Source organism: Gigantopelta aegis, chromosome 8 (genome assembly GCF_016097555.1).
Source record: "Gigantopelta aegis isolate Gae_Host chromosome 8, Gae_host_genome, whole genome shotgun sequence".
In the NCBI taxonomy this organism is placed as follows: Eukaryota; Metazoa; Mollusca; class Gastropoda; order Neomphalida; family Peltospiridae; genus Gigantopelta; species Gigantopelta aegis.
This window is the reverse complement of record NC_054706.1, coordinates 23,085,127-23,112,453: the sequence shown is the minus strand read 5'-3', so window position 1 is coordinate 23,112,453 and position 27,327 is coordinate 23,085,127. Positions and strand designations below refer to the sequence as shown.

The following is a 27,327-nucleotide window of genomic DNA, read 5'->3' as shown; positions in this document are numbered from 1 at the left end:
TTCTGATTTTCTCTTTCAAATACACAACGGGGGCTATGATTTTCTTTTTCAAATACACAACGTGGGTCCTGATTTTCTCTTTCAAATACACAATGCGGACCCTGATTTTCTCTTTCAAATACACAACGCGGGCTCTGGTTTTCTCTTTCAAATACACAACGTGGGTTCTGATTTTCTCTTTCAAATACACAACGGGGGCTATGATTTTCTTTTTTCAAATACACAACGTGGGTCCTGGTTTTCTCTTTCAAATACACAACACGGGCCCTGATTTTCTCTTTCAAATACACAACGCGGGTCCTGATTTTCTCTTTCAAATACACGACATGGGCTATGGTTTTCTCTTTCAAATACACAACGCGGGCCCTGATTTTCTCTTTCAAATACACAACGCGGGCCCTGATTTTCTCTTTCTAATACACAACGCGGGCTATGATTTTCTCTTTCAAATACACAATGCGGGTCCTGATTTTCTTTTTCAAATACACAACGCGGGCCCCGATTTTTTCTTTCTAATACACAACGCGGGCTGTGATTTTCTCTTTCAAATACACAACGCGGGACCTGGTTTTCTCTTTCAAATACACAACGCGGGCCCTGGTTTTCTCTTCAAATACACAACGCGGGCCCTGATTTTCTCTTTCTAATACACAACGCGGGCCCTGATTTTCTCTTTCTAATACACAAGGTGGGCCCTTGTTTTGTATACGCATGTGTGACATAGATTTACATTTACTAACAACAGGTATGATTTTTACAGAATGTATCATCAGAATTAGTATCATCCATCTCCCAGGTGCTGTATGCAGTGCAATACAATATACATATATAGAATACTAAACAAGCTTGCCTGTCATACTATTTTTATGAAACTCGTGAGCAGTGTTGGTATCTGACAAGCGAAAGCGAGTCAGATACCAACACTGCTCACGAGTTTCATAAAAATGGTATGCCAGGCAAGCTTGTTTAGTATTTTATTTATTACAAACCAACTGCAAACAAGCTGCAAGGCAGAAGTAAGCAGATGTCGAGACTTACTACACGTTATGTTTCTACAAATTGGGTCAGCAAGTGACCTGCGTCACGCTCACGTTACGCCAATATTACACAAGTTAGATATTGAATGATTGTTATGACATGAGCAATATCTTACACAGGAGTGTAATATAAATAGAGAATAATACATGAGTGACCATTAGATACCATTTATCTCACAACGAGTTGTTTTAAAATGTATCTAACGAGCGAAAGCGAGTTTGATACGTTTTTAAACAACGAGTTGTGAGATAAATGGTATCTAACGGACACGAATGTATTATTCTACTTCTTACATATCCGCAAATACCAGGTTTTAACATCTTTTTGGACTAAAAGTTATTTACAGCCGTTGCATTTGTAGCGAACTTACACGTCACAGATACATGATTGTCAGGTTAACTATACGTCACAATGTAATCCATTTCCACCGTGTTGCTTTTCACTGGCTGCTTGGCACTGGTGACCTGGTCATCACCTAGGAGCAGCCAGTCGTATGTCATGAAATTGTTAATACACATTCGTGTGTTAACAACCCATGTGTTATCAAAAATAATGCATGGTGTTCTAACCAACGGGTGTGTAAGATACACATGCTTGGTGAGAACACCATACGTTATTTTTGATAACACATGGTTGTCTAAACAGGTACGTGTGTTAACAATTTTATGACACACGACTGGCTGCTCCTAGGTGATGACCAGGTCACCACTGCCATACATCCAATGAAAAACTACACGATGGAAATCGATTACATTGTGACGTATAGTTAACCTGACAATCATGGGTCTGTGACGCGTAAGTTAGCTACAAGTGCAACGGCTGTAAATAACGTTTAGTCGAAAAAGATGTTAAAGTACAAGCCCGTACGCAGGGGGGGGGGGGGGGGGGGGGGGGGTCTGGTGCCGAGGTCCGTCCGTGGATGTGTAAAAAAAAAGAATGTGAACTGTATGAAGTTTTCGCAGTTATGGCGGGTCCCATGTCGTAATGCGCAGTAGAAATGTGCTGTAACGTAACTAATGTCGTTAATTTTCCCGCTGATCCGTTCTAGGTTGACCCAATAATGTGATATACATGTACCAGTTTGCTGAAATTTTAAACTCCGACTCAAGCAAAATAGATTGGTTGAAAACATTAAAAGATAAAATTTGCAACCAGTTATTCTTTTCTTTCACTTCTGATATTTCGTTTTTCCCCTTTCTTCTTTCTCTTCTTTCTCTTCTTTCTTGCTCCCAGAAATAATTAATACTAATTACCGACATGTATGAAAACTGATGTACATGGATATTTGTGTGTGTGTGGGGGGGGGGGGGGGGGTGAGTAGGTGAGTGGATGAGAGAGTTTTTTTTAATGCAGTATATGTTTTAAACATGAACATTGTGTACATGTAAATAGTCTGTATATACAGTGTAGATATATATATATGAAATATAATTAAAATATGTGTACGTCAGTGAGCTCAGGGCACCTCAACCCTGACACTGCCAAATATTTCTGGGGACAATAAAAAGTTAAAAGTTAAAAAAAAAAAAAAAAAAATTGATTGGTTGATACCGAGTATACACTTTGTATCAAACAATCATTATGCTACTGTCTGAATTTGAGATTTCAACTATGGCCATATAGAAAACCAATGGTCTAGTAACAGCTATGCATAGAAGTCACAATCTTCTTTTACTAGACCATGGATTTGTCACACGTGTAGTTCGGAACTTCCAGATCAGTCTGTGCACGCGAAACATTGATTAGTGATCAAAACTGCTGTGTACACTAGAGGCATAAAACGATTTTCATTCGATGACTGAATTGCGAACAGCATAGAGCCTGATCAGACTGCAGCAGACATGGGGTAATAACCTTTCTTCTACAATTTCTGTATAAAATTTGACATATTTTGAGGTAAAAAACCATTTCAAATTTACTTCCCAGAATGCAGGAAAATGCATCTCCTGCATTCTAGATTTTAAAAAAATTCGGGGGGGTGGGGGGGGGGGCATGCCCCCGGATCCTCCTAGCAACTCCGGCCGTTAATTACGCACCCCCACCCCAACCCATATACATTTCTGCGTACGGGCCTGAAGTATGCTTAAAACCTGGTTTTGGAGGATATGTAAGAAACAGAATAATACATTCGTGGTCGTTAGAAACCATTTATCTCACAACTCGTTGTTTAAAAACGTGTGTGTAAACATGCATTTAAATACTGATAATGCTCTGTAAAGACGTAAAAATGAAAGAGAACCGGTCGCTAGTGTTCGCTGCCAGATTTTTAGGTCTGAAAGCATATTAATACCATCCATTAGTCACAGCCTGAACAAATGTTGACTCGGTGTAATGGAAAGAGACTAAATACAAAAGCCGTGTTATGCAAAACTATTTTTAATCATGCATAAGAGAACGATTTTAATTTTTCACTCACTCACTCGCTCACGCTGGCACACACACACACGCACGCACACGCACGTAGTCTCTCCACCCCTCGCTCGCTCGCTCTCTCTCTCTCTCTCTCTCTCTCTCTCTCTCTCTCTCTCTCTCTCTCTCTCTCTCTCTCTCTCTCTCTCTCTCTCTCTCTCTCTCTCTCTCTCATCTCTCCCTCTCTCTCTCCCTCTCTCTCTCTCTCTCTCTCTCTCTCTCTCTCTCTCTCTCTCTCTCTCTCTCTCTCTCTCTCTCTCTCTCTCTCTCTCTCTCTCTCTCTCTCTCTCTCTCTCTCTCTCTCTGTATGTATGTATTATGTATGTGTAGGTGTGCGCTGTGTAAATGTACATGTGAGTGCCAAAGTTCGCATGTGTTGAGGTATTTGTGTCATGTAATAACCCTTAACACACAAATGTCGTGTAAATTATATGATCGTTTCAACAGTTTTACTATTACTATAATGACATCAGACATAATTTTGACAAACCGTACGTTAGTGCGATATTACTGGCTAGTTAATATGGTTGTACGACAAAATGTCATCGGTCAAAATATCAACAGATAAAACGTTAATAGATAAAATGTCAACGGACAAAATTAATGTCATGAGATACAAGTAAAATGACAATGGATATAGTATCAACGGTCAAAGACGCACTCAACACATTATTTTACGGTTATATGGCGTCAGACATATGGTTAAGGAAACCTTCTGTCGCCACTACATGGGCTACTCTTCCGATTAGCAGCAAGGGATCTTTTATTTGCGCTTCCCACAGGCAGGATAGCACAAACCATGGCCTTTGTTGAACCAGTTATGGATCACTGGTCGGTGCAAGTGGTTTACACCTACCCATTGAGCCTTGCGGAGCACTCACTCAGGGTTTGGAGTCGGTATCTGGATTAAAAATCCCATGCCTCGACTGGGATCCGAACCCAGTACCTACCAGCCTGTAGACCGATGGCCAACGGTCAAAGAGTTAACACACAAAACCGGCCAATTACGGTAATAGTAACAGTGTATTTGTGCTCTTTTGTACAGGTTCACACGTTAATATTAATACAATATTGTTGTCCATTGATTTAACATTTTGACTGGTGGCATTTTGTTTGCAAGGGTCAAATGTCAACAGATACATGTATATGTTGATTTAAACGCTTCACAGAGTGTTGCAGTTTCAGCCACATTTGTTACATGTGATTTGATTTGGTGATACACACTATATAAGCATAGCGATTTGATTTGGTGATACACACTATATAAGCATAGCGATTTGATTTGGTGATACACACTATATAAGCATAGCGATTTGATTTGGTGATACACACTATATAAGCATAGCGATTTGATTTGGTGATACACACTATACAAGCATAGCGATTTGATTTGGTGATACACACTATGTAAGCATAGGCGATTTGATTTGGTGATACACACTATATAAGCATAGCGATTTGATTCCATCGTGAACCACTGGAACAAAACAAGACTGCAGAAACATGTTTCTGATATTCTACGTTTAATGGTAACGATTTTTAACATTTGGTAATTTTAACACGTAGTCTTTAAACTTTGATAAAATTAAAGTTTGTTGTGTTTAACGACACCACTAGAGCACATTGATATATTAATAAAGTGCTATTCGATGTCAAACTTTGGTAATTTTGACATATAGTCTTAGAAAGGAAACCTGCTAAAAAAAAATTCCATTTGTAACAAGGGATCTTTTTTTAATACGCCATCCCACAGACAGAAGAACACATACCACGACCGTTGATATATTCACTGCCTGGAACGAGAAATAGCCCAGTGGGTCTACCGACGATGATCGATCCTAGACCGACCGTGCATCAAACGAGCGCTTTACAATTAAAGTTTAATAAAGAAAAGCTGCTATATTTCTACACTAGTAGCAGTTTTCCCCAAGGACAGGACAGCACACACCATAACCTTCGATATACTAGTAATATTCGTTCGGTAGTGGTTGGAACGATAAAAACACATTAAGAGAGTGGGTCCACTGAAGGGATTCGATCATTCGATCCAGGTGTTCTTAAGCTTGGTAGGTACTGATCGAGTTCACATCCAGGTACCGGTTCCCACCCAGTGATTTTTAACGACGCATTGTCGAGACCTAAGGTTACCACATCACAAATCAAATTCGAATGAATGAATGAATGGATGGACGAATGAATGAATGGATGGATGGATGGATGGATGGATGGATGGACGAATGAATGAAAATTACTGAATGAACGAACAAAGTTGACTGAGAAACATTATATATGCTAATAAACAATTCCGTACAGCAAATCAGTTTTCCTCCATAACTTATTTACGTTTGTCCTGGTCAAAGAGTCTGTGTAACTGGAAATCGCGTGCTGAAAGCTTTATTGGATATCGGCACGCCACCAAATATTGAGGATCATTGAGAAGGCATCGCATCGCGAATCTGTACAAGATCTATTCGTGGACCTAATCCAGGTAAGGACATACCTTTCTTAGTTTTCTTTTGTCAGTTTGTTTGTTTTGTTTTTGTTTTCGTGCTTATATTCAGTAACGATCAAGCACGCTGTCCTGGGAATATATAAGTGTACAGGACATGGGGTTCATTGCTAGGTGTTAGTGAAATAATCGAGATAATGAACTTACACGTCCGCATTGAGTCGCTGAAACTCACTCTTTGAGTTGGAGCAGGTACTTGGACTCGAACTCATAACCTAACTACCTTAAAGCCGAAGGCTTATCAACTAAGCATTAGCGTAGCCAGGATGTTACATTGAGGTGCACTGACATCGAGGGGGTGGGGGTGGAGTAACCACACTGTCTATGAGTCATATTATGGGGCAACAGGACGAAATATAGCGTGTTGGAGAACAGCCAGATCGTGTTTTCGTAAACTAAACTCATAAAGCTGAAGTCGAACCCCCCCCCCCCCCAACAAAAACCCCACACCAATATGTGAAGTAAACAAAAAACATGACATGCGACCCTTGGAAAAATATCCGCCCGGTCCCCCCTTCCCCTAACCCTAACCCTAACCTTAACTCCAACCCTAACCCCAACCCTAGCCCTAACCCCAGCCATAACCCCAACCCTAACCCTAACCCTAACCTTAACCCTAACCCTAACCCTAACCCTCAACCCTAACTAAAAATAATAATGGAGGGGATCGGGCGGATATTATACCCGACCCTTAACGTTACAATTGAGTAATCTGGAATGAAATATTAAACGGGTACGCCACGTTTGTTTTGTCGATGGTTTCTAGGTTACTGGTCGCCCTTGCATGTAAGAGGATACGAAGAAACGAATTGGGTGATTCTCCACAACTCTAGCCCCATAGCCTTAGTCAATACGGGGAGTAATTGTTCGGCAAATAAAAGGCTTAATTTGCAAACACTTGTCGAGCAAGACTCGACAGGGCTGGTCAGTGGTGTGTAACGGCATTGCTGCTGCTTGAATCATTGCAACCCACAACAGACCCCCGTGATATCCTGAAGTCGTGACCAGTATATCCGTAATTAGAATCGCTCATTTAGAATCGGCTTATGGGGTAAGTGACGTATACAATTATTGACGTAGATCGCCAACAGTACTTTAATTAGGGTTACCAGTCTGAAGGGATTATAGCTCGGGAAGATTATAAAATTTGTCACAGATATTCGAAATCACCTGCACGATTTCTTGTTTATGTGTCGGCGCTAATAATATAGTCGGTGCACTTTTTAATGTGCACATTAAGATTGTTTGAGGGAAAACGAAAAGTAATTTTAACCAGGAAGACATAAAGGCGTGAACACTGTGGAAAACTTGAGGTGGGTGCGTCGTTCATTGTAATGATTTAACAAAATAATTATTTTATTATTTTATTTATCAAGATTATTTCGCAAATGGTCATTAAATGGTAGGGCAGAGTGTGTTAGACAACTTTTTTCTCATTTGTATTTCAATAGTTTCATATATATTTTCGCGCTTGGTAAGATAGAATTTGCATGTAAGTTTTTGATTTATTAAGATATATAATATAGTTTGAGTGGCAGCCCTCTACCCGTCCTTCAGTACTTACAGGTATCGTATTTTGTTTCTATGTGTGCTTTTGACATGTTTTTTTTTTACCAATTTTATTTGATATTTTTGTAAATTAAGTTATATATATATATATATATATATATATATATATATATATATATATATATATATATATATATATATATATATATACATGTATATATATATATATTAAGCGTAATGATACCTATATTAGGATAAACAAAAATCAATCGGTGGTGGGGTGGCTTTTTCAGAGGGATGCAAAGAACATTGTTGAATCTGTTGTTTTGGTGGGTAATGATTCTACATTATCCGTAACACCATCTGTTTCAGTAAACAAACTTAAACACGAAAAGCACCCATTCCTAAATGACATCAATGCAAATAAAAATATCCATATTAACATTCGGAAATCAACAAGCTGCCAATATCAGTGACCCCTTACATTTTAAATAAATAAGTGTCCAGTAATTGTTCGCATGAGTTATTAATTTGCCATAACTTTTTAATAATGTTATCCAGTGGATTAATGAAACGCTCAACAGGACGGAAGATATAAAGGTATATTTCAAGGTCTATTTTGGCACCTGGATGTACGCCTATTTTGTATTTTTAATTAAAGAACAACATTCATAGTGAAAGCAAATAATCAGAGGTGTCGGCCCGGGAAGAAGCTAATTCAAAAAGCTAATTAAGAAAAAGTGTGTGTTGTTTATAGATATATTTGTTTGTTTTGTATGTACCTTGTTTGGTTCGGCTAATTGAAACTGGCACTTGGCTAAAGACATCCTGACCAAGTTCGCCAAATTGTTAATACGTTTTGTTATTCTGTTTTAAAAACTGTCTGTGTTGTGCATTGGTATGAACTATATATTTACATGTATACACGCTTCCTGTAAACCATCTTTTCACATACGAGTGCCTGTCAAAAGTTTCGTAGAATCGGATACCTTAATTTGGTCCTATCTTGCTGTTTGCATATTTTCACAATATTGCTCGACGGTAACCCACCCTGCTGAAACCATGCATTTGACCAGACTGGAACCCTGAATTGCCATTAGGTTTCTCACTAAAAACATGAAAACTCTACTGAAATTCAGAAGCGTATAGTTGGTGTATATGGTTACGGATCTGCCAATATTCAACAATTGCCTAATAGTCTACTGAATTTACTAACAAAGGTTTGTTTTGTTTAACGACACCACTAGAGCACATTGATTTATAGGATGTCAAACATTTGGTAATTTTGACATAGTCTTAGAAAGGAAACCTGCTACATTTTTCCATTAGTAGCAAGGGATCGTTTACATGCATCATCCCACAGACAAGATAACACATTTGATATACCAGTTGAGGTGCACTGGCTGGAATGACAAATATTCCAATGAGCCCACAGACGGGGATCGCTGAATTGAGAAAACCTTGTAGACGATCCAAGGTCTGGAAGATCGTCTGTTGTCAACAAGTAAGGTTTTGGCAGTTGTTTTCTGGGATGCCAAAGGAATTCTAATGGTTGACTAAATGCGTACAAAATCTACAATCACTGGTGTTGCCTGTTATGCTGATTTGACGAAAAACAATTGAGAAAAGAAATTACAGAAAGACGAGGGATGTTAATAGCTGGTGTTCTGCTGCCCCATGACAATGATCCAGTTCACAAGTCCAGGGACCCGCTTTACGAAGTAATTGTAGCTCTAAGATCACCTGAAGTGCATATCTACGTTATGCAGTTAAAGTTATCTTAGTGCTTAAAATCGCTTATTAAAACGGTGCCCTGGATTGCTCAAGCTGTTATCCGTACGAGTGGCTTCGAGCTGCTTAAAAACCCACCCTTTCAAGTCCAGACTGGCCCGAATGATTATTATCTGTTTCGGAATGCGAAAGCCTTTCCTCGTGATTTCCGGTCTGAACATGATGAAGGCTGCAACAGAAGGCTGCAACAGAAGAATAGCTCTGTTTTGCTGGAATCAATAACTTGAAGGATAAATAGGCCAAATGCATTGAGATCAATTGTGTTTATATTGAACAGTAATGCAGAAACGTTTGGTCTGTCGTCGCTTCTAATGTTTAATGCTCATGGTATTTCTCGCTCCAGCCAGTGCACCACGACTGGTACATCAAAGGCCGTGGTATGTGCTATCCTGTCTATGGGATGGTGCATATAAAAGATCCCTTGCTGCTAATCGAAAAGAGTAGCCCATGAAGTGGCGGAAGCGGGTTTGCTCTCTCAATATCTGTGTGGTCCTTAACCATAATAATGTCCGACGCCATATAACTGTAAATAAAATGTGTTGGGTGTCTCGTTAAATAAACCATTTCCTTCCTTCGCTTCTAATGTCTAGCTGTACGAACTTTTTGACTGCACCGCATATGTATGACGTAGACAGTTTTAATTAGAGCACGGGTTGGGACGGGGGAAACCCAAACAGAAAATGGGTCTATCGAGGGGATTCGATCCTTCGACCCAAACACTTCGGGCGAGTGTTCAATCGACTGAGGTAGATCTGCCTCTCTAACCACAAACATACGCCAGTAGTCAAAGATCGATGAAACGTATCAACCTACCCTCCTCTGTGGGCTAGTGGTTAAGCCATGAGTCTTACGTTTTGTAGGTCCATTACTACCTATAGTATAGTCCTTCCCACAGGGAACGCCTTTTTCATACTTTATTTATTTCTAAGCCGATTGTTTTATAAATTGCACATAAAAATACTTTTGTATTATTATTGTTTTTCAAAACACTTTTTTTACTTTTCTTCTTACGTCAAATCAAATTGAAATTATTCACCCAAAAAAAGAAACATTTTTGTTGGAGGATGGGACGGACGATAGTTCTACGAACTTTTTTACTACCCTTCGTATGTATGACGTAGAAAGTTTTAATTGTTTATAAGTTAGTGTAATCCAATCCGAACCGTCAATGGATGTAAAGCCACAGCTAGTGCAATGGTTGTGATACTATGTCTGAATGTACGTAAGTACAATGTACTTCGAAGTGCCATTTACTAACCACATAATAATAAACAAGACACCTAGCATTAATTCTGTTATAGCACCGGCCTCGGTGGCGTCGTGGTTAGGACATCGGTCTACAGTCTGGTAGGTACTGGGTTCGGATCCCAGTCGAGGCATGGGCTTTTTAATCCAGATACCGACTCCAAACCGTGAGTGAGTGCTTCGCAAGGCTTAATGGGTAGGTGTAAACCACTTGCACCGACCAGTGATCCATAACTGGTCCAACAAAGGCCATGGTTTGTGCTATCCTGCCTGTGGGAAGCGTAAATAAAAGATCCCTTGCTGCTAATCGGAAAGAGTAGCCCATGTAGTGGCGACAGCAGGTTTCCTCTCAAAATCTGTGTGGTCCTTAACCATATGTCTGACGCCATATAACCGTAAATAAAATGTGTTGAGTGCGTCGTTAAATAAAACATTTCTTTTAATTCAGTTATACTACTACAATCATTAATTATTAACAGAAATTATATTTTATTATCAAAATGATCGTTGTCATCATCGCCGTCGTAGTAGCAATCATTTGCTAGATGTAACGTGAACTGTTGAAGAACTGTTGAAGAACTGTTGAAGAACAAAACTAATTGACCAAAACAAAACTGTATTGTATTTATTAATTATATTTAGTGGTAGTAGTTGTAGTAGTAGCAGCAACAGCAGTAGCTGCAATAGCAGTAGCTGCAATAGCAGTAGTAGTAGCAGTAGTAGGAAGAGGAAGAGAAGTAGGAAGAGAAGCAATAGTAGAAGCAGTATTTTATATATTCCTGTTTATCATCACCATAATATGACTGTCATATTATCCATAGGCGTACGGGGTCACATTTTTGTTGGGGGGATAGGCTGATTTATGCCCAAATTAAACGAAAATACCACAATCTAGATAACAACATTTAATTAGCATTACGCCAAACGGCTATATATATAACATGAATAAACGAATTAGTACGCATTTTTACATGGATTACAACAAATAGTGTAGGTAGAATTGTGGAAAAACACGGTAAAACGTTTCAGGTAAGCTAATTTTGCCCGAATATCTCTATACATTTTACCCGAATTTGAGGATTTGTTCCAGCCTTGCCCCCCCCCCCCCCCCCCCTCATCTCGTACGCTTATGATATTGTCATTTCCGTGTATGTCATCGTCAGGCGTTAACATGTCGATTCGTGAAACAAATTAAATCGATTAACACCGTTACTTACCACAAATATTGTTTAGTTACAAATACATGTAATGTCCCAAACAACATACTCCATTAAGTATTTATCTCAGCGTATATACCCAAGAGCTGTTTATAAAAGCATTACTGTATACACTTAGTTGATTTATATTACGTTTTCTACAGTCTTTAGTTTCGAATAATAAAACAGTTTATAAAAGCACCTGAAGTTGCATGCAGACACTATTGTTCTCAAGCTTATTTGTGGCTTTTTCTTTCTTTGTTTTCGTTCTGTTTTTGGAAAGCATTGTGCAACCATATTGATATTACCTAGGAGCATAATGAATCAATGCCTGAAACATCAGTCGCGTGTGAAATCCGTATTTAACTGATACAATGTCGTTAGTACATAGAGGTATAAAACGATTCTACGGTTCATACTTCTATGAAGATTACGAATTGTCGTGTTCAACTGTTGTCATTCTATGGTATAATTATTCCATCAATATAAAATCCCCATCTCTGGTTCAGCCATTTTTTGTCAGTAGCGAATGAAGGAATTCTCACATTATTTAATACATAATAGAAAAAAGTTCAAACAATTAATAACATTTGCTGAGTCAATATTATTTTATTAATTTGAAATAAAGAAAACAGCTGAAAAGATGTCTCTCGTTTTTTTCCTAAATATTGCCAAAGAAGTGCAAAATTAAGGTTTATGGAGTTGTGAACGTTTAGGGTTTTATGGACACGTTGCTTGAAGTATTACATTTTTACATTTGAAACAATAATAATAATAATAATAATAATAATAATAATGTTGCACATTATGCATGTTAGATACAGCCCTTTAACTGCTGGTGTCACATGTAACCTAACACAATTGGAGTGGCAGGCTGTTTTGTTGAAACTCGAATAATGTGTCCATGACAGACGTGCTTGAACGTTTAGTAGATGTAAGCACGTGTCAAACGGTTGACTGGTTCATAAAATACTGAGAATATAGCAGTCTAGTAACAAATTGGAAACTTTTAAATACAAAATATTTTTTTAAATTCGTATTTTTGTTTTCTTTTGCGGGTCAAACGTCTACTTATGGCCGTTCCCGTGAGTAACAGTGAATCATGTTGACGCCACTAAGGAATCTTAAGCAAACACTTGATTCTTGTCAATACTTGATCACGTGCAAATATTATATGTAACGGTCAACAAACTACACGAAGCTATATGATAAACAGACCTGTTATATGTAGTGTTAAGTCACGATTAGCCAATGGTATTGAAACTGATACTGGCTTCGTGACAACTAATTAAGTGATGTCACATGATCTCAAAATAGCAAATGACATGAAGGAAAATAATCTGTTTATATGGGTTTAACGAGTATTGACACCCCAGCACATTGTTTAAACAGCGGCTGTTATGTTTTTAAGCTACGACAAGTGACAATTATTACCCAACTTTAATTGGTTCACTGTTAGGAGAAGAAACGCGTTATTACTACATAGATTATTTATTCCGAATAGCAACACAGCTGATATGACAATTTAATTTTTTTAAAATAAAACCTGAAAACAATGCCAAAACACGAACAAAACAAAGTCTGTTGCAAATAAAAAAAATTGATTACAAAAGAATTTCTATTAATTATTTTTATGCTTAAGAAATTGTTCCCATAACATGCGATATGTTATATGCCTCACTTAATTTATTGGGTCGAATGAATGAATGAATGAATGAATGATTAACGACACCCCAGCACGAAAAATACATCGGCTATTGGGTGTCAAACTATGGTAATGCAAACAAATAAAGTGATGATCAACATCAATATAAAAATTCAAGCTTTAAATAAAAACAGTGTAAAGAACTGTGTAAAAATACAAATATCACAGATAGATACTGACTTTTACTCAAAATTTCAATTATATTTTTTAAAAACAACAAGTGGATTTGTGCTGTATTGGCCATTCTCAAAGAGAATGTTACACCCCTGCACCACGGTGAGGTTACAGCACGCGCAGGGGTCTCAAAGAGAATGTTACACCCCTGCACCACGGTGAGGTTACAGCACGCGCAGGGGTCGAATGTCTTGAAGAAACATATTTCAAATGCCTACAACATTAATCGGAGGCCGGACGCAGCCCTGTGATAAAACGCTCGCCTGATGCGCGGTCGGTCTAGGATCAATCCCCAAAGGGCTATTTCTCGTTCCAGCCAGTCCTCCACGACTGGTGTAACAAAGGCAGTGGTATTGTACTATCCTGTCTGTGAGATAGTGCATATAAAATATCCCTTGCTGCTAATTAATCGAATAAAGTACCCATGGAGTGCCGGCAACGGGTTTTATCTATAATTATTTATGTGGTTATATGTCCATATATCCGACCCAATATAACTGTAGTAAAAATGTGTTGATTGCATAAATAAAACATATATATTAATCACTCCACTAGCGTTGATCAAAATAACTTTTGCTACCCTGGATATATACTAGTTTAATTATTTCATTTTATTTCAACTTATTTTTGTGCTTATATCCAATTAAGGTTCAAGCACGCTGTCCTGGGCACATCCCTCAGCTATCTAGGCTGTCTGTCCACGACAGTGGATTGGTTGTTAATTGTTAGTGGTTAGTGAGATAGAAGAGGGTGTAGTGGCCTTACACCTACCCACTGAGTCGTTAAAACGCGCTCTGGGCGGGAGCTGGTACCGGGCTGCGAACCCAGTACCTACCAGCCTTATGTCTGATGGCTTAACTACGACACCACGGTTATTTACTTAAAAACACGCCATTATATAAGTTTTGTTACTCATTACTGCGTACTTGTTGTATATTTAAACAGGATTGTTTAATTATTGTATTAACAGTTTATAAGTGACCTAGTCGAACTTTTAGTTTTGCGGGTAAGAACGTGACTTCAGTTTCTGTTTATCGAGACACGCGAGGTTTGCTGTAGCAACGAAGACTGGAGGATCTCGACAATCTTGTATTAAACACGTCGTGTATTGTTCATTCTGCTTACAACCTTCTGTTCAGGAGTATTGATGACAAATACAAACTGTAGAATTTACATTTATACAGTACCCTTCTGGGAGGTAATCAGAGAGGAAAAAACACCGAGGCAAACCCGGATCTGGGGCCTAATTCACTAAACTATCGCAACTTTGTGATATCGCAGTGCAATGCAAAAAGACTTGTTGTCTAGCAGAGCCTAAAATACCCTTGTGAATTAGGCTCCTGTAAAATAAATACCAGTGTCATGGGAACAATAAAATAAATCAGGGGAAATTCCAGATGAGGCAAGCGCCTCGTCTGCCTCATGCTGGCTACGCCATTGCCCTTAATATCTTAAAATAACTACTTAGTATTTGTCATAAGCGTACCAGACATATGGTGGGGTTGGGGGCTTTGGAGGGAAACTACCCTCCAGGGCTGGATCAAATACTACAAATTAGGTATAAAAAGATAGAGATATTCGGCCAAAATGAGCTGGCCTGAAACGTTTTCACCATGAATTTCCATCATTCTACCCGCAATGTTAGTTGTAATGCATGTAAAAATGCGTAGTGATTCGTTTGCAACCCTAAATAGCCGTTTGGCAGTAATGCTAATATGAATAAATGTTATTTATGTTTTCGGACATTTTCATTTAATTCGGGCAAAAATCAGCCTGCCCTTCCCCCCCCCCCCCCCTACATGGCTAAAGCAAGTAGACATGGGGTGGGGGGACTGACTGAGATCGAGGGCACAACGGAAAGTTTCTAGGTGGCTCGGGGGTATGGTCCGCAGTAAAATTTCGAAAACTAGTTGTTCTGAAATTCAATTTCCTGCATTCTACAAGAAAACTACATCTCTGCCTTAAGATTTACTACCAATAATCTTTTTTATTCAGAATTATTGGGGGACTACAACCTACAGCCCCCAGTCCCCCCTGCTCCGCCGTGCCTCCCCCTCCTCCCCCCCCCCCCCAGAAATACTATCTCGTACGCCTATATGTTATTTGTGGAATCAAGCATTCACCATTAGCTTATATACCGTGATGGCAATTATTAGTCGAACCGACTCGAATACTGTATTGATCTCAAAGTACTTACACACTCATACATTTCGTTATGGATTCCGACGCCATATAACCGTAAATAAAATGTGTTGAGTGCGTCGTTAAATAAAACATTTCCTTCGTTATGGGGGTTGTTTGTATCAATTTTTTATCCTAATGTGTAGAGAGATCACCCAGGAACACCATACCGTAGAACCTGACGTATATATACTGGCCTAATATTGTTCAATTTCTTCTTTTTCTTCTTCTACTTTTACTTCTTCTTCTTCTTCTTCTTCTTCTTCTTCTTCTTCTTCTTAAACAGATCGCCCCTGCCGGACACATGCAAGATTTCCTCATCACAATCATCAAGGGATTTGGTATGTTTTGTCATCTTTATGGGAAAGTGCCTAATATAAAAATTACATAAACACGCGCGTGCACGCACACACGCACGCACACACACACACACTCTCTCTCTCTCTCTCTCTCTGTCTGTCTGTCTCTCTCTCTCTCTCTCTCTCTCTCTCTCTCTCTCTCTCTCTCTCTCTCTCTCTCTCTCTCTCTCTCACACACACACACACACACACACACACAAAAAAACTAGTGCCGCTGGCTAATTTTTACCGATGTTATTCGATAAATAAATAGTATTTATAGAAAGCTTCAAAATAAACAACCCATGGTCTTAACGTGAATTTATTAAAGATGAATACTACTCACATAGAAAGTGTTATTTAACATTATTTCCATTATTATTGGTCATGATATTTATGTGTCATTCTTCCTGTTAAGCTACATTGGCTTTTGTAAAAGGGCGCTTCGGGATCATTGTGTGAAATGGAGTCAAAGAAAATATCGATTGAATCAACATCGATCTCTGCGGGTGAAAAGTTCAATAATAAATAACAATAAATAACCACAGGTGTACTGATAAACACTGTAACATGCGGATTGGAAAAATATATAAATACAAGTAAAAGTAAACATAGAGCTGTCTTCGTTAACGTAATGATATAAGTATCATAAATAACATGTGACCTATTTTGTTGCACCGACACTGTTTTTGTTTCTTTGTCGGTCATATAATTATGAAAAGAAAACCTTAAAGATTTTTTTGTTGTTGTTTAACGACACCACTAGGTATATTAATAAAGTCTCAGTTTTACTTTTTACTTAAAGGGACACGCCCTAGTTGTTAGTCATTACGCCGTTGTTTTTCGCTATTAAACCCATTTTCTCACAAATAAAATTGCACTTTACTTACATTTTATTATTTAGAATATACATTTCCATTCACCTGAAGTGTTTTTTGGTAATCCTGGTAATACTGGTGTTTGTAATACCACAAAATGCATTTTTCGTATTTCTTAAAAACGCGTCTGAGAAAAAAACTTTGAGCAGACAAGGTCTAATCTATTTTTAGAGGGGATCTTCCCGTTTCAACGTCACAGACGTTGGTATACCACGTGACCGTTGTCATTTTGGTTCGGTTTGTTTTTTCGTGCACGGTTCGCGCAATCAACATCCGACTTGCTTGTCGTTCATTTGTGAGGTTTTTCTTCACAGTTCGTGAACATTCTCATTAACAATAAAGTTCAGACAAGTAAGTATCTCAATATAAAACGTTACAAACCCTTAAAACCAATAACTTTGCTAAGTCTTACGATATCTGGAGAGGGAATACAACCTTGGGGGTGGGGGTGGGGGTGGGGGGGGGGGGGGGGGGGGGCCACAAGCTATATTGTTACCTTTATTTAAATAGAGTAAGACAGAAAAAAAACCCTTACATTTTCGTCCTGGGGAAGGGAAGTGCCTCCCCACCTCTGGTTCCTACAGACTGTACTACTATTACTACCACCACCTCCACCACCACCACCACCACTACTACCACTACTACTACTACTACCAACAATAATAAACGGTGCATCTAATTGTTAATAACAATAATTCAATAGTTTTGGTATCGGACATTGATAGAAATCAAGGATGCCAACTTAACAAAATGAATGCAACATTCTATCAAAAGTATATGAGGGAACTTTGATTAACCAATGTGCTTTTCATAACTAAAAACATGTTTGAAATCTAGATTAACTAACCTTCTTCTCTGATGGACCTTTGTCTTCTATAGGCACTTTAGTTTTTGTGTCGGAGGGAAATTATATTTTGGTGTCGGATGGAAATAAAATTTCATACATTTCATCAGTATAATTTTAATGAACACGTTATACCACACCTAGATATATGTTTTAAAGTGGTTTTTATTTTGATCATTATACTTCGTTGAGAAATGACAGTCATCATTCTTAAAGGGGCATTCCTGATTTTGCAGACATTTAAACATGCCCCCTGCTAACAAGCTTTTTTAATAAATGAAACCGGATATTTTCTTGCTTAGAATACTAATGTTTGTACACCATGTGTTTCTGGTACATGTATTCCTAATGTTTATAGCAGTATGTACAAAAATATTGAAGGCAAAATCGATTTTGAGCTGATAATTAGAAATTTTGGGTATGGTGTTGACTATTTTTTAAATATGCGCGGTGTAATACATGATACAGTTAAGGCAACACACCACCATTTGTCGTGTCGTTACTTGTTGTAGCAGCTTAATATAGTCCGCTTTAGGAAATAGTTCCTCATTAAAAAAAAAAAAAAAAAAATTCTGACATGCTTTTTAAAAAATTTCTTTGATGATTACAAGTAGGCTGACCTCAGTAATATGTAAATAACCCATTGGTTTGAGGTTACCTGTTATATGTAGTACTAACTGATAACAACTGTACAAGTGGTATAGAGCGACACTTGTATAACAGCAACACGAGGCAGTGGTCAGGAAAATTGTCGTGGTCGACCTTTGTTGATTTTTTACATGGTACTTGTCAGTTGAGAGCACTCCCTAAAATTAGTAGACACGTGACCCTCTCGATAGAGTTGTATTTTTCACAGAATATATTCTGACAGAAATTGTATTGAACTGCATGGAGTAATTAATGGTGATATGTAACCTTAATGTTAACATACATAATTTTCGAGTTTAGTTGTTTATATGTTGCAGTCACAATAAAACAAACTTTAGAAATGTGTTTTGTTTACTAAGTGATCGAATACTGAATCCTCTGGTCGATTACTGCTTACAGTTCACTCGTGTTCGCTGTACCGGGGTATATTGCATAAATAAAGTTTTGATCTATGTTTGAAACAACTAACTGTAAGCAAGTACGAAGAAAAACAAATATTAGCAAATGCTAATAAAACGAAAATGTTATGATAGTTTCTTTCTTAAGTGGTCGAATACCCCCGTCAGTGTGTGTGTGTACGTGCGCGCGTGCGTGTGCGTGTATTTTTATGTGTGTGTGTGTGTATGTGTGTGTGCGTCTATATGTATATTTGCATGTAATTAGGTAGGTTGGTACGTTGGTGGGTAGGTAGATAGGTTGGTTGGTTGATAGGTATGTGTCTATGTATATATTGTGTATGTAGCTAAATACTAAGTAAGTAGATAGATATATAGGTAGGTAAACAGGCATACAGAGAGATAGTCAGACAGATGGATGAATTGAGGGATAGATGGATAGATGCATGGATGGATGGGTGAGTGGATGGATGGATGAGTGGATGGATGGATGGATGGGTGGGTGGGGTGGGTTAGTGGGTGGACGGACGGATAAATGGATAAATGGGTATATATGTAGCTAGATAGACAGGTAGGTAGGTAGGTAGGTAGGTAGGTAGGTAGGTAGGTGAATGCGTAGGCATGTAAACATGTACGTATGTACACACATCTATACGTAACTCCATACACTCGACATTGCTCTGACTCGCCGAGACAATAACGTGCGGTTAGATGTTTATGACGTCTACTTGTGGGTCATAAACAATGAAACGCGTCCATTATAGTCGGACTCGGGAGATTTAAGCATGACTGGACCACACAAAGTGTGAACAAACAAACCAATACTAGGACGTTGGACCAAATCCATCGGGGCCATCGATTAAGGCTTAAACAGTGATACAACATCCTGGTATAGGTTAATCCAAGTACCCGTATGTAGGTATTAATATGCTAAAACAGACGTGTGTGGACAGGGGAGGGAAAAAACCGTTAAGAATTCAAGATGCTGACAAAACATTATTCCACTCTGACGATGAAAACAGACTGCGTTTGACAAGACGGAAAATAGTTAAATCCTGGGTGTTTGAATACACTTGTGCAGTTAATAATTATAACTGGTGTTTTGGACATTTAACTTTTTTTTACAAAATTATTTTTAATAAAACAGCGAAGTGACATATTACCGAATTTGATTCACTCTTGTTGGAAGCGACTCCATATTGTTACAACGATATAGTTTTCCATCTGCTGAAGTGAGACATGTACATAAAGTGTCTGTTTTTGCTTTAAACTGAACTTTCGTTTGAAGATTTCTGTTCATAAAAACAGGATACGAAATGGATAACACCGCGAACGTTGACGATGGAAACGTCAGAGGTAAGTTTGGCTTGGTCCTCGCAGCTTTTTTTTAATATAACAGTTATTAAGACAGGCAAAAATATTGATGTAGAATTGTTATCAGCCAATAGATACAATAACAGTAAGAGGCGTTATCATGATTTCCGCTAGTGGTTAAAGTTTCAGATCCTAGTTTCAACCCGTAAAATATGGACACTAAATTTAGTTAATCTACAAAACTGTAACACATTTGGATAAAGCTATAAAAGAGTAAAACAAGAGTCTGTGACGTTGAAACAGGGAATATTCTTTAAAAAATAGATTGAAAATCAAGTCCACAACCGTTACTTCTCAGACGCACGTGAGTTTTTAAAAGTATGAAGAAAAAAAGTATTTTGTGGTATAGGAAACACCAGGATGACAATAAACATTTCGGTTGTACGGAAAGGAATAATCTAAACAATACAATACAAGTAATGTCTGATTTCAGTAATAATAAATGGCTCTAATAGTGACCGGCCTCGGTGGCGTCGTGGCAGGCCATCGGTCTACAGGCTGATAGATACTGGGTTCGGATCCCAGTCGAGGCATGGGATTTTTAATCCAGATACCGACTCCAAACCCTGAGTGAGTGCTCCGCAAGGCTCAATGGGTAGGTGTAAACCACTTGCACCGACCAGTGATCCATAACTGGTTCAACAAAGGCCATGGTTTGTGCTATCCTTCCTGTGGGAAGCGCAAATAAAAGATCCCTTGCTGCTAATCGGAAGAGTAGCCCATGTAGTGGCAACAGCGGGTTTCCTCTCAAAATCTGTGTGATCTTTAACCATATGTCTGACGCCATATAACCGTAAATAAAATGTGTTGAGTGCGTCGTTAAATAAAACATTTCTTTCTCTAATAGTGAAAAAAAAAAAATGTCTTAGTGTTTAAAAACTAGAGTGCGACTTTAAGTCTTGTGAAGATTTAATAATTATTAATGGCCTTAACTCGGTTGTATTTCTGAACTCAATATTGTAATATACAAGATGCGATATTTGACAGACGCGGATCCAGGGTGCGCACTTCTTCCCACAATTTGTAAGTGCCCCGACAAATCCTGTGTTTAGCAAAGGGTTAAAAAAATAATTAATTTTTTATTTTGTTTAACGACACCACTAGATCACATTGATTAATTAATCATCGGCTATTGGAGTCAAATTTTGACGTATAGTCTCAGTAATTGTTTTCATTAGTAGCAAAATATCATAAATACGCACCATCACACAGACAGGATAACACATATTACGGACTTTGATATACCAGGCGAGCGTGTGTGAGCGTGCGTGTGTGTGTATGTATGTGTGTGTGTGTGTGGTGTGTGTGTATGTGTGTGTGTGTGTTTGTGTGTGAGGGGTAACTTAAATAAAGTCAGTGTTTAAAGCATACGTTTCCTCTGTTAACCCTATTTCAAACATACGTGAATTTAAAAACACAAATGCTACTTTTGCCAGAGATATTTTTATGGACCTTTCTTTGAAGCATTGTCCTTGCGTTAACCACCTTCTCCCCCCCCCCCCCCCCAGCGTTGTTTTCCAAGGACGCAGCGCGATCTGGTCCTGGAAGGGGGGGGGGGGGTGAATATGAATGTAGTGGACCCTTTTGTTTACATTTTTCTTGAACACGTAAAAGAATAGCCTAATATTACACTGTAAAAATAGTTTTAGTCTCTTGGTGGGGGTGGGGAGTGGGGAGTGGTCCGGAAGATTCCGGACAAACACACACCCCACCCCCACAAAACAACAAACAAACAAACCCTAAGCCCATATTTTCCCCGGACCGGCCTCGGTGGCGTCGTGGCAGGCCATCGGTCTACAGGCTGGTAGGTACTGGGTTCGGATCCTAGTCGAGGCATGGGATTTTTAATCCAGATACCGACTCCAAACCCTGAGTGAGTGCTCCGCAAGGCCCAATGGGTAGGTGTAAACCTCTTGCACCGACCAGTGATCCATAACTGGTTCAACAAAGGCCATGGTTTGTGCTATCCTGCCTGTGGGAAGCGCAAATAAAAGATCCCTTGCTGCCAATCGGAAGAGTAGCCCATGTAGTGGCGACAGCGGGTTTCCTCTCAAAATCTGTGTGGTCCTTAACCATATGTCTGACGCCATATAACCGTAAATAAAATGTGCTGAGTGCGTCGTTAAATAAAACACTTCAAATATTTTCCCCGGTGTCTTTTCTTTCCTTTCTTTTCTTTTCTTTCTTGCTTTTATTGCCATCCCCCCCCCCCCCCCACCTCCCCACCTCCCATTTAGTCGACTTCTTGCTATCCTACTAAACATTTCAGTCTTCTGTCCAACCGTTATAGGTATCTAGCAGACGACACAATATTCGTCTAGAAGGAAGAAAGAAGAAATTAATTTTCGTTTTATTTAACGACACACTCAACACGCTTTACTGACATTTATATGGCTAAGAACCACCTAAATAAAGTGAAGTGTGTTTTGTTTAACGACACCACTAAAGCAGTTTGATTTATTGATCATCGACTATTTGATATCAAACATTTAGTAGTCGGAGGAAACCCGGTACATTTTTCTGTTAACAGAAAGGGATCTTTTATCTGCACTTTTCCGCAGACAGAACAGCACATACCATAGCCGTTGATATACTATACGGGGAAAATTAGAGATAATGAGAGTGGAAACCTAAATTGCCTTCAAAGGCAACAATCACAGAGGGACGTGGACGTAACCCAATGGTAAAGCGTTCGTCTGATGCGCGGTCGGTCTAGGATCGATCCCCGTTGCATTGGTGGCTCCATTGGGCTATTTATCATTCCAGCCAGTGCAACACGACTGACATATCAAAGGCAGTGGTATGTGCTGTCATGTCTGTGGGATGGCACATATAAAAGATCCCTTGCTATTAATGGAAAAATGGAGTGGGTTTCCTCTAACACTATATGTCAAAATTACCAAAGTGTTTTATGATTAATAAATCAATATGCTCTAGTGGTGTCGTTAAACAAAACAAACTTCAATTGAAATCACGAGTCAGGATCGAACGCAGATTTGAATGGAGTGCTAAAATTAATATATTTCATTCAGTGTAATACTGCTATAACACATACCTGTCCAGATCGCACGTAGTTTCATTTCGGAACTGTAATGTGCACTTGACACGCAAAAACGCAATATATTTACACACACACCAAACATGAAAGCACAAATCCAGACACGTATGGGCATTAAAAAATAAGTAAATTGTGATTTTTTGTTATTGATTAAAAAAAAATCACTTAATTCTTGTACGAAGTAAGGTTCATTGTTATGCAGCATTGTATTGTGAGAGAAAGAAAACCCACATTTACATACCTATATGTAATCCAACTACTAGGTAACCACATTGTATAGATAAACATATAAATACTGACCAGTGTGAAAAGATTCATTTATTCTGTAATCAGTAAATGTAATGTATTGTCAAGATATGGTAAAAAATACAGCTTTTTTTTTTTTTTTTTTTTGCTTTTTGGGGGGGGGGGGGGGGGGGGGGGGGGGGGGGAAACTACGTTTACACTAGTTATGATCAGCAAAGGAATGTTATATTGTTCAATGTTACTTATTCTTTTATTTCCATTTGATTGTTTTGATTTTTTAAAAACCGTTTTGTAGACCATTACAATAATTTAACCATAAGACATAATTTTGTTTTGGTGTATGGATATTATAGTTGACAAGACATTCAACGCGTATGGACAAACTACTCTGGAAAACGGTAAAGTTCTGAAATAAAACAGTTCATTTAATTAGTTTTTCGTTTTATGTGGATTGCAGGATAAATAAAATATACTGCCTTAAGATAGGCCTATATCGGCTTTATCCAGCGACGGTTAAAATGGCGAAGTCGGCCTGAGTAACCAGTTATTCTCTATTTACTCCCATCTTGTTAAAGGGATAGACCCTAGTTTTTAAACACTAAGGCATAGTTTTCATCTAAACACTAATTTCAACCCATAACAATGGACACTAAGTTTGGTTAATTTACAAACCTGTAAGAAATTTGGATACATTAGAGTCTGTGACATTGAAATACCCTTAAAAATAGACTAAAACGCGATTCAATAATCAGTACTTCTCACACGCACGTGCTTTTTTAAAAATATGAACAATGCATTATGTGGTATTAGAAACACCAGGATGACCAGAAACACTTCGTTTGTACGGAAATGGATAATCTATACAATAAAATGTAAGTAATATTTGATTTCAGTGATCACAAACGGCTCTAATAGTGAAAAATATACCTTAGTGTTTAAAAACTAGGGTATGTCCCTTTAAGTCTCTGCACCGCAAGTTGTCTTAATATAGTTTGGTTTAGGAAATAATGCCTCATTTAAAAAAATCCAAAACAATGATACAAAATTATAAAATGCCGTATGAAATTCTTCGTTGATGATTACAAGTAGATTGACCTCTGCAGTTTTATTAATAACTCATTGGTTTGAAGTTACTTGTTACAGTATTTAGTACTAATAACAACTGTGCACGTGGTATAGGCCTGCCGCCACTTGTATAACAGCAACACGAGGCGGTGCTCTGGCATAACGGTGACGAACAGAAAATGGTAATAGTCAACCTACGCTGATTTTTACATGGTAGTTGTCATGGGAGAGTACTCCTTAAAACTAGAAGTCACGTGACCCTCTCGATATAATATTTATTACAGAATATATTCTGACATAGAAATTATTTTCAATGGCATAAAGTGGAAGGATTTTATCTGCACTGTTCCCACAGATCCTGGCCAGTGGCAGTCCTCCCTTCGGTGAATGCACCCCTGACGTATGTTCAGCCAGCTGTTTGTCGCTAACATTTTACTGGAATGATTTTTACGCTACACATTAAACCGAATGACCACTTCGCGAACCAGCCAAAGTAGATTAGTGAAAAACGGCTCGTTGAACATTAAGTCTGGCAACGAAACATGGGAACTGTCACGACCGAACTTGTCAAAACTTCCCTTTAACCTCTGGCTCCTGCAGAAATACGATTTGAACAAGTTAATGGGATTTTGTCTTTCAGATTTAATAATGTAATAATTTTGACATTCAGGTTAATTTCTAATATATATATTTTTTTCCAGCCGTCTCTGCAGTCAGTTTGCGACGCTACAAAACCGAAAAGGAGGACATCCACCATTTAATATCGAGACTCCCCAGCCATCAAAAAAGACAAGGACAGAGTGAAATGAATCGTCGCCGGAAGAGCGTGGCCATGAGCCGGCACAACAAGGTTTACCCTCAGGGCGGGTCAAAGGTCGTCAGTTCAGACGCCGAGCTCGACCTGGAGATGCAGAAGTTCCTGTCACGTGGTATAGACCTGGACGACATCGATGACGAGGAACAGCAGTGGGAGGCACTGATGACGCTCAAGTCCGTCTGTCGACCAATGAACGTCAAGAAACAACTCAGGTTCGTACGTCACGCTAGTATCAAACTGTTAGCTGTCACGACGGAGTTGGTTGACTCGTCGGTTGCGTTGCAGTTTCCCCCGACTTACGACGGGTGCGTTCAGATTAACAATTAATCGGTCGTAGGAGTTGTAGGAAGGAAGGATAACTCTATTAACGTGCACATATCCACTAAAGGTTGAGGCACGTCCATCCTGGGCGCGAATTCTGATTTGCGCCAGATTTACTGTCCAGGAGTTGTATACGATGAGAATCGAGTTGTAAACAGTGCTCAGACTAGCACTTGAATAGTTGTAGAAGTCGTGAGATCGACGAGTTGGCCAACTCCGTCGTGACAGTTGGAGGTCTGATTCTAGCATTATTCGTATTGCTTATGTTTTGATTGGCGGGCCGTACTCGGCGCTTGTTATGTTCAACGACACCGCAAGAGCACAGTGGTGTATTAATCATCGGCTACTCGATTTTGTTTAACATTTGGTCATTTCTTAAACGAACTCTTAGAGGAAACCGGCTACATTTTTCCATTAGCAGCAAGAGATATTTTATATGCACTTTCCCACAGACAGGACAGACCTTTAATATACCAGTCATGGGGCACTCGATGGGATGGGGGAGGGGAAACAATCGGAGAATGTGTTCAGTCACGTTGTTGATCCCACAACACAAACATTTCAGGCAAGCGCTCTACCAACTGAGCTAGATCGTACCCCCTTTATCATCAGCGCTCGTAGACGGGACAGTACATACCACATCCTCTGATGTAAAGTGTCGGTGGATCCGTTCAACTGATTGGGTTGTTTCACGTTCCAACTAGTGCACCACAACTAGTCGAAGACCGTGGTATGTGCTTTCCTGTCTGTGGGAAAGTGCATATAAAAGATCCCTTGCTGCTAATAGAAAATTGTGGCGGGTTTCCTCTGATGACTACGTGTCAGAATTACCATATGTTTGACATCAAATAGTTGATGATTAATTAATCAATGTGCTCAAGTTAAACAGAAAACAAACTTCACTAACTGCGGGTGTTCTGCAACCGAGCTACATGCCAACATTTAACCGAATGTCTTATTGGCATTTATTTCCTACAGTCAACACGATAATGCTTTCGCGCTGTAATGTTATCGGGTGGTTTCCGATAACTGAAGACAATGGGCCGGTGACGGAAAGTAGCATACACGGCGTATGTAACAGTGTAGAACCTATTGCTATTATTACCTTGACTGCCATTCAGTTGCAATTAACCGGGAAATGGTCTTTTCACATTGACCGGATGGTAAAATTAATGTAGGGGGATAAAAACCGACTAGAAATGAGGGCTATAAAACTGGAAGCTATTTATTGTTTGGTTTATTTGTTTGTTTGGTTGTTGTGTTTTTGTTTTGTTTGTTTTTTGTTGCGGGGGGGGGGGGGGGGGGGGTTGTTATTTTCTTGGTGGGTTTTTTTTTTTGGGGTTTTTTTTTTTTTGGGGGGGGGGGGTTTTTACAAGTATATATTTGTACATACGCGACGAAAGATAATACCAACTTGTTGGGGGTGGTGGTGGAGGTCAGTTATATAAAATAATTTTATTTTTAATTGCATAATGTTTATAGTTGGGAGGGGGTGGCAGTATTCCCTACATCACATCACATCACATCCCCTCGCTCAGGACGCCTATGTTGCATTTAAGAATCCACTTGCATTAACCAATTATTAC

The 27,327-nt window shown here is 38.9% G+C and overlaps 1 protein-coding gene across 2 annotated transcripts in view; it reads left to right on the top strand.

Annotated features, from left to right (window-relative positions):
• The first annotated feature begins 7,094 nt into the window (after positions 1-7,094).
• The window catches only part of LOC121379058 (transmembrane channel-like protein 7), a 50,723-nt gene continuing 30,490 nt past the window's right edge, over positions 7,095-27,327 (top strand). The window contains exons 1-3 of one of the 2 annotated variants that reach the window (XM_041507512.1): positions 7,095-7,269; positions 16,044-16,098; positions 25,305-25,632. In XM_041507512.1, the coding sequence (XP_041363446.1) occupies positions 16,062-16,098; positions 25,305-25,632 (365 nt within the window). In that variant the 5' untranslated portion in view covers positions 7,095-7,269; positions 16,044-16,061. The remainder of the gene's footprint in view (positions 7,270-16,043; positions 16,099-25,304; positions 25,633-27,327) is intronic. The other variant, XM_041507514.1, reaches the window with a different exon arrangement.